Source organism: Prosopis cineraria, unplaced genomic scaffold, assembly GCF_029017545.1.
Source record: "Prosopis cineraria cultivar Desert tree isolate PC_DT_omini unplaced genomic scaffold, ASM2901754v1 PC7, whole genome shotgun sequence".
In the NCBI taxonomy this organism is placed as follows: Eukaryota; Viridiplantae; Streptophyta; class Magnoliopsida; order Fabales; family Fabaceae; genus Prosopis; species Prosopis cineraria.
The window spans coordinates 38,379,199-38,388,025 of record NW_026555338.1 but is presented as its reverse complement, the minus strand read 5'-3'; the positions used below and the strand labels follow the sequence as shown (position 1 = coordinate 38,388,025).

General features: G+C 34.7%; 1 protein-coding gene across 1 annotated transcript; it reads right to left on the bottom strand.

The window, feature by feature from the left end:
- Nucleotides 1-914: 914 nt before the first annotated feature.
- Nucleotides 915-1,926, bottom strand: LOC129316822 (dof zinc finger protein DOF3.6-like). The gene is given in 4 exon segments (XM_054961189.1): nt 915-1,081; nt 1,084-1,276; nt 1,278-1,435; nt 1,626-1,926. Coding segments are annotated over 4 exon segments (567 nt in total). The 5' UTR covers nt 1,675-1,926.
- Nucleotides 1,927-8,827: the final 6,901 nt, after the last annotated feature.

Sequence of the window (8,827 nt, the reverse complement as noted above, 5' to 3'; positions counted from 1 at the left end):
AATATCCAACTAGTGTTAGATGTTTATTATACAGATCATATTCAAACCAAGCATAGGGCTTTGCATAGGAGTATGAACTTGTATATAGAAGATGTAAAGATTAACTGGATAAATAAATAATAAATATCATAACTTACTAAATCTTAAAGTCCCAACAACTACCCGAGATACACTGCCTGGCATAAAGCTAACGAGGAGGGGCACATTCTTTATTATCAGTATCAGTTTTCGTTTCTGTACCGAAGGACGTGTCACCTGTGGGCGACAAATGCAGGCGAAGCAGCACGTGTGGGGCATGTCTAGCTAGAAATGGATACCAAGGTAACCTCGATCGGAAGATTCTGTATTCAGGCGAGGTCATAACGCCAGATAGCAAACAGAAAACATTACATCGTACAGCACACACAGTTTAACAAATCAAGCCCGTATAGTACCCGAGACACGATCCGGAACATAAACAAAGGCAACAAGACGTGTGTGTGTGTGTGTGTGTGGTGTGTGTCGAATTCTGACCATATCTGGGAAACAGACCTAGGAAGTTTGGTGGACATGTACATCATCTGGGAACTTGAATTTCTCAATGCATTAACATGGTGGTGCAATAATAATTGATGTGGAAGTTACAAGAAACATGGGTCGTGGAAGAGGCTCAAGACCAGATATATTATCTGTGGTAGGAGTCCATGCATAGTATTGGTTTTATTTTCCGACGTGCTCGGAGCTTGTGACCTAGACAAGTTTAAGGCTCCACTGTCTTCCCATTTAACTGGAGGCAGCTGTGTAACCCTAGAACCCCCCAACTGGCTTTGGAATGGTTTTCAGCTGAACTTGACTGATCAAAACCATTCAAAAAAGGAAACTGCTGTAGCCGCCACTGGTCCACTCCTACGCTTGAAATATACTTCCATTAAGTCCTATGGGAAAAAGTGGTGATCGCTCTGCCCTTGCAAGTTGAGGCCCATGCTTCCCACGCCACAGCGGCTCAGATTCTGTAACGAAGCCATGAAAGGTAAATTAGATGCGTGGGGCGGCAATTGACCGATCAGCTCGGAGGCTGCGGCCCCGCCCGAGGGATCGGACACAGTGGCTGTTTGTCGGAGACTGCAGGAGACTTGGAGCGGCTTCCCTTGGTCTTCTTGTTTCTGCGGCATCCTCCGCCCACCGGAACGTTCCTGAGAGCGCCGCCTCTTGTCCAGTAACGCCGACAGGTCTTGCAGAAGTGCCTAGGCTGAGACAGGCTGTAGTTGTTGAAGTAGCAGAATTTTGTGTTGGTAGATTTCGCAGCGAGGACACTTCAGAGCTGCCTCCGGTGGCGGTATCTTGGCTAGCCGGGCTCTATCAGCCATCGATCCAGGCCTGATTGAGCCCATATGAGGGGCTTGTGGAGGCAGGGGTGGAAGCTCGCTTGTCTCATTGTTTGATGATAATCTTGTTGCTGCAAAGCACAGATCAATAATCCCGGCAAAATATATAGTTGAGGTAGGAAGCTAAGTATGAACTATATATATATAAATGGAAACATAGAAATCTGGTATATTCAAGAAGATGTTACAGGGAATAGGAATAAAAATCTTTTGTAACTTGCTTTTGTTTAAGCTGTGGCTGAAATTGGAGGAAAACCTTACCTGCTGCCAATTGGGAGGATCTAAATAGACTGGAAGAAGAGAAAACCATGGTGTCCGTTATCTTTTAATGTTATTTTCTTTTATAAAGTTGGACGGGTCTTTGGAGATGGTGGAGAATCACGCTGAGGGAATACAGGAGACGAGAAAGGAAGGGGCGAAAAAGGATCATTAAAGAGAGAGAAGGAGGTCAGGAAGGAAGAGGGAAGAAAGCAAGAAGAGGCTCTTGTTTTTGCTTTGCTCTTATTCTCTCATTCATCTGACTTTTTGTTTTACTATATTTTTAGGGTTTTTAGTGGGACGGAGTTTCTTAACCCATAAGCTTCTTTTCTGCGGCGTTGGTCTGTAAATTGGGTCATTAAAGAAAGCACGGTGGCTCCCATGCAGGGAAGACAGACGCAAAAAGAGTGTGAGCAAAAAACAGCTGTAGATACCCCTTTTCCCCCTTGCCCGCAAGAAAACTAGCTAGTTAATCAATTCTTTTCAAGAATACAACATTTTTAAGCTAATTTTATTAACTATAACTGGTATAAATCCTACACATCGACCCAAGAAAAGTAAATTTACATTATTTTTGAATTGTAACTGAATGATGTATATATAATTTGTTATATTTTTTTTTTGTTAATTATTAGATATTTTTAATGCTTGTATTCAGACGCCGGATTTATGTAGGAAAGTTGCTGTCAAATCGATGGCCGGCGGTGGAATCGGCTCACGTAATTAAAGAATTTGGTCGATCGCCTATGGTACGGAACCTATTGACATTCTCCCACATCTGTTATAATATTATTAATTATTAATTACGTATGTATGTGACAATTAAAAATGTGTTTTAAGGGAGTGACGTAAATTTTTATGACCAGTACTGTCTGGACAAATTTAAAATCATGTGTCCCCCAAGTTCTCGAATAATTTACGCGGAAAAACGTCCCCCATTCATAAACGCTTGGGCTTGGCACACTTGCAACCTATGCGATCCCAGATTAATTAATGGCAATCCGAGTTAGCTCAGAATAACAGAATAAATGTTGAATCTACTCCTCCAAAACTTATTTATAGGAGGGAGAGAAAATAATTTTTTTTATTAATAAATTATATTATTAAATTTTTATTGCAATTTTTTTATTCTTGTAAATCTTGATGAAAGAAAATAAGTTAACGTATATTTAATAAAAATAAGGTTTGAAAGCTTTTTAAATTTTTAAATACAGTTAATAAGTTTTAAAATTTTATTTATTTCAATAAATCATGCATGAAGTAACTTGTAAATATGAATGGAAGAATAACATCTGAATTAAAAGGGAGATATTTTGTAAATTTGATTTTTTATAAATTTATTTCTTGCAAATTATATTATATATTTACTTAAATTGAAATAGAGATTTTTAAAAATATTAACATAAATTTATTGTCAGTAATGTTATAATATGAAAGAATGTACACTAATTAACTTAAATGAATACAAATAATATTGTATGTTATTTGGAAAAATTTTATAACCGCGATATTAATATCTTCTTTCAAAGTTTTATTTCACCCATCTTAGTTTATTCCATAGATTCAGATCCGTTTGACATCTAAAATTTATAAACTAGTTGGGTAACCATATAATTGATTAAAAAATAAATTGTTTTGGCTAAGAAACTGAGTTCGTGTGCTCTCCACAAGTGCACGAACTATAATAACTAATAAGTAAAAAGTGTGAGTGAAATATATCATACCTACAAATATCTATTTAAAATAATAATCAAGTAAAAGACTTAACAAATTCAATCAAGTTGAGCCAAAAAATAATTATAGGAGAAAGTTAATTTTGTAAATTATAATAAAACTAGAAAAGAAAGAAAAGAGAGTAGTTCACAAACTTTAAGTACAAATTGAGACCTAAGATTATTTACCCCCTTGCATCTCATAATACTAAAAATATATTCTCTTTTAAATGTTTTTAATGAAGATAAGTGCTAACCTAAAATTCTAAAAATACTTAAACAAGCCCTCTGAAATTATAATAATTGTTTAGTTAAATTAATAGTCCAATCTTTTATTACAATTAACAAAATTCAATTTTAAGCTCCAACTCTAATGTGGCTATCTAAAGTTAGCAAATATATATCTATCTTACTAACAAAATCATCCATTCAACAATAAACTTATAGTTTTTGTACTATTTTATCTAAGTTCTACATCCAAGCTAGCTTTTTTAAGTATCACCCAAGTGAATCTAACATCTAAATATTGGTCAAACACTTAGAAACATTAAAAAAGAGTAAAATAAACACCAATATATTATTAATCACAAAAAGAGAGGAGGAAGTTGGTATTAATCCATACAGTGGTTCCCAACAATCATAGAACAAAGTATTTAAATACATAAAATATTCAAACCAATTTAGATTATGAGAGAGGAAAGAGAAAAGAAATAAAAAATTAAAGAAAATAAACTTTGAATGTTTTCAAAGCTTCAATTTTTTGGTTCAAGTCTTCCAATGCCCAAACCCTAACAATACTAAGCTCTAAATGTGTCTCAAAGTGTGTATAATTCAGTCTAAGTCAAGCATGTAGCAATATATAATCCTATTCAAATATTTTAGATAAATAAAATAGAACATTTTGTTGGCAAAAGTCACGACTTTAGTGATGAATTTGATAAATTTACACTATTTTTACAATTAATGAAACTCAAAATTAGCCAAAAGCATCACCAAAGGTCCAGAAATATTTCTAATAAAATCTTAAATTTAAATAACATAACAAAATAACATAAATTAGTCTAAAAGTATTGAATTAAAAACCAAATGTATAAGCCCAAAGTAAGATACACATTTTCTTAATTTAAACAATCAAAAATATACAATTAAGAGAAAATATATTGTAAAACAAAGGAGAATATATTTAAATGATGTGAAATTTTAGAAGTTATCAAAGATTAAATTTGATTTATGATTCTTACGATTACGTGGTGGCAAGGAAAAAAGGAGTTTCAGGTACGGAGAATACCATTTCAGGCACAGAACACGATTATCGTATTAATGCTACTTTTTTTTTGGCCAAATGTAGCCATTAACACAAAAAAATCGTATTAATTCTACTTAATACTATATGTTATTGATTAATTGGCTATGATATATAAGGGTCACAATTATTATAAAATGTAGCCATTAATAAAAACAAGCGCATACTGGCTATAGGCTAAACATTATCATGCTACGGAGCGATTATAAGGGGGTTGTGCTTAATTTTCGTATTATACAAACATGATTATAATTAAATTTGAGTGAGCACATCAAAAATATGAATAAAAAATCCTTTTAAATAATAATATCATGAACCTAGTTAAGGGATTGCGACGGGTGGAAATAATTAATTAGAAAGGAAGAAGGCTAATAGAGTAACAATAATTGAAAAATGGTGACAAGCTAATTAAAATATGTTAAATATATCTATCATATATTGGCGTTTGTTCTCCTTAATTGCTTTACTTTTTATAGTCAGGACAGCATTCAGCACCAATAAATTCAAGTGCGGAGCAGAGCAGCGAGGCTTGTGATATCCACGTGCATGAGATGCTAAGTCGATCCAATGCTATTACGAATATCTTTTTATATCACGAATATCACGGATGTGGTGGGTTGATTAGTGACTCTGAAGCAACATTTAGAGTTGGTTTTCTTTACAAGAAAATGTTGGTGATTCGTTCTGTGCTGAACTGTGGGCTTGCATATGGGGTTTTAAATTAATTTGGGATCTTGGCCTTAGGAAAATTATCCTAAAATCTGATTTAGGGAAAGTCATCGATGGCTCGCCCCTAAATCACCCAAATGCTGGACCCACTGTTGAAATTGGAGCACTATTGGCTCGAGAGCAGGTGGTGCACAGTAAAAGAATTTCAAGATGCTAATAGTATGCTGATCTGTTTGTCAAGATATAGCCCTTTCCTACATTGCTGGGTTTCATCATTTATCCTCCCCTCCCCTTGCTTAAGAAATAATATTGGTACAGGCCATTAGTGCGTTGTTCTAGTTTTCTTTTACCCCAATTTTATCCCCAAAAAAAAAAAAAACTTCTAGCTTTCTCTTAACTTTAATCGATGCTCCAATTCGAGGACGCCTAATAGATTAACGTGTCTCTTTTGTCCACTCGTGCTTTACTTTTTCCTGTGGATCCAGGCCTCCTTTTTTGGGTCGTCGCAGAGATCCACGACACATGAAGTAGTTTGCTTTTTTTCTCCCCCTTTTGTAAGTGGGTAGGAGTACCCATCAGGCAGTGAATGGCAAATCATCATCCATTTCCACGTTTCTTCGGCTTTAAGAAATTTTTATGCATTCATGCATGTATTATATCCTGTGGCCGCCATAGCTAGGGTGTACTAATTTTTGCAACATACATGCGTGCATGACATATGTGCTGCACACTAAATTTAAACACTCAGCAGTCAGCGCGCAATGTTCAGCTAATGGGTGCCCCCATAATTCAAGAATATAATCTTATATGGTAATTTTAATAATTTGTTGATTATATTATAATTAACTCCACAATCGATCGAGTTAATATTCAATGATAAACGAAAGGGGGACTTACATATGTAGAAGTAAAGGAAACGTGAGCTATGTAACTCCTGCATCGACGAGCAGTCTGAGATAGAGGAGGAGGGAAGCAAAATGTAATGCAAAAGACATCAATCAGTGACGAAGTGAAATAGTCAAATAGATGCCAGCGGTCGGGAATCCCATCCTTTGGTGGGTCCTTGATGAGGAAGCTTCAATCTGAGAAAGCTGCAACTTGAAGCCATACATTCATGATAAAGTTTTTTGATAGGATTAACTGATTTAATTCATGCAAGTCTCGTAGTTAAATGGAACTATCGTCCGCTCAATTTTATCCTCCAATGATTTGAAATGTCAAGTAGACGTGAAGCACTCAAATTGTCTTTCTTTAGTAAAGACGAACTTCATTATCACTTTTATGTGAAAACAATCTCTTAATCCTTCGAGAAAATATAAATACATGGAAAACGACCCATGTATCTCATCCATCTATATGAATAGTTGAACATTAATCAAGGGTGCCCATTCCTCAATTACTTTGGAAAAGTAAGGCAAATGCAATTCTCACGATCGTCTTCTCCTTTACATATACTTGTAGCTTGGAAAATACAAATAGAAAAATCAAGGAAATACACAAAAACTGATGGAGAAGGGCTAACTACCACAACATCCAATTATAACTCGGGAGAATCTCAACTAGGGCCCTAAGCAAATTAATCACATGTAAGTCCAAAAATTCTTTTGGGCATTGCATGTGATGATTAATTTGCTTTTGAAGGCCCTAACTGATATTCTCCTTATAACTTACCATTTGGACCTTAAGTCTTAGGCTGGTCAATATATCCAAGTCAACTGTATTAAAATAGTCATTAATTATTTATAAAGGGTGGAGAGTTTCTCCATTTCTTTATTTCCATTTCCTTTCACTTCCTCCGTCTCAACCATTATATAAATGGTTTGAGATGGAAGAAGTGAAGGGAAAAGAAGATAAGAAAGAGAGAGGTCTCTCTCCTCTCTATGAAAATAATTTAATGTTAGCGTTTTTGAGAAGTTAAAAGGTTAATATAAACGGTTGAGATGGGGGAAGTAAAAGAAAAAAGAATAAAGAAAGAGAGAGGTCCTTCACAGGTTTTATTTTAGTGAGGTGTCAAAAAGCTGATCTCCCTCTCTATACATGCCCCGACGCGCGATGCGTTTGATAAGTTCACATTTGCTCTAGTGGTGTTACTATTTCTTTACACTACGAAACAAATAAGTTGGGAAAGTGAAATAATGCAATCTTGACTGGATTCTGAACTTTATGGTTATAATGGTAGAAGATTGGAGGATAAAGGGGTTGATGGTGTTGGAGTCTGATACCTTTTTCTGCTAATTTTCATGGGAGAAATGCTTATTACTTAATTTCGGGAAATTTTAGTTGTAAAGGCACCACAATTGCAGCCTTAACTCTGCATTACTTGTCCTTTGTGTCTGTCAGGCCTGCGTACGTGTCTCACATTCATAGAGAGCGAGAGAGGGAGAGGCAGAGAGAGTATGACAATCACAAAGGCAGGCTTCCACGTGCATGAGATATACAAATCAGAAAAATAAAGAAGGCGGGACCAGGCTAGTTGGTTTGCATGCATATACATAAATATATTAATGCATCCCAGTAGTGTGAGGGTCAAAAAGCACATAGTTTCCATCCCCACACGAACACTGCAATCTGCAAAGGATATGTGGCCCTCTCTCTGGCCGCAATCATTTTTTAATTATGTGTCATGTATTCTTCTTAGCGGTCAACCCCTTGTTGATTCCATGTCCCCATGATTTATTCATCACTCGCTCTTGACCACGTCCGCGTTTAACATTTTAGATGTACACATATAGGATGTTTTTGTACAAAGCAATCAAGTTCACGCTGGCATGCGCCTGCATGTCTTTCTACTTACTTAATTGGAACTGGATTCTGCACATACCATCAGTTTATAATTTCATTTTTTTCCTTTAATTTTAAGATGTATTCAAAAATATTTGATTTGTCTAATAAGACAACGTCATTGTTTGAAGTTAATTGTATGCTTTTTTGTTTTTAAAATTTTGTCATAATTTTCTATGTGCTAAAAATCCAGCAATGTACGGGTTTTTTTTTTTCCAATTTTCTGTAAAGCTTTCTTGTTTATATATAGATATATATATATATATTCAAAGCTTTAAAAAAATTGTGATATTTAATACATAATTTACATTTCCCAACGTGTTAATTGAAACGCGCTTAGTCTAACATATCAATTGATTTATTAACTATTGCATTTCTAATTTCATTCTTTTCAATTATGGTGCAACTCCCTTTATTGTTGATTTTTTTATTGAACGTAAATTTGTTCAAATTTTCTAAAAAATATGGATTAAAATTATTTAAATAAATATATATCTACAATTCATATTGAATATCTTTCTATTAGAAGACATTGTTACAACTTCTGTTAGTATCTCTTTGGCAACGTTACCTGAAATATTTCTTGTATCTTAAAATTGAATATATATATCTAAAAAAATCTCATTGTATCTAACAAAACAACTTTATACTTAATGTTTTTTGGTATCCAGACTTTTAATTTTTTGCTTGCAGCCTCTTATCTCATGTAGTTATAGTTAGACAGTGATGTCTTTGCTTGA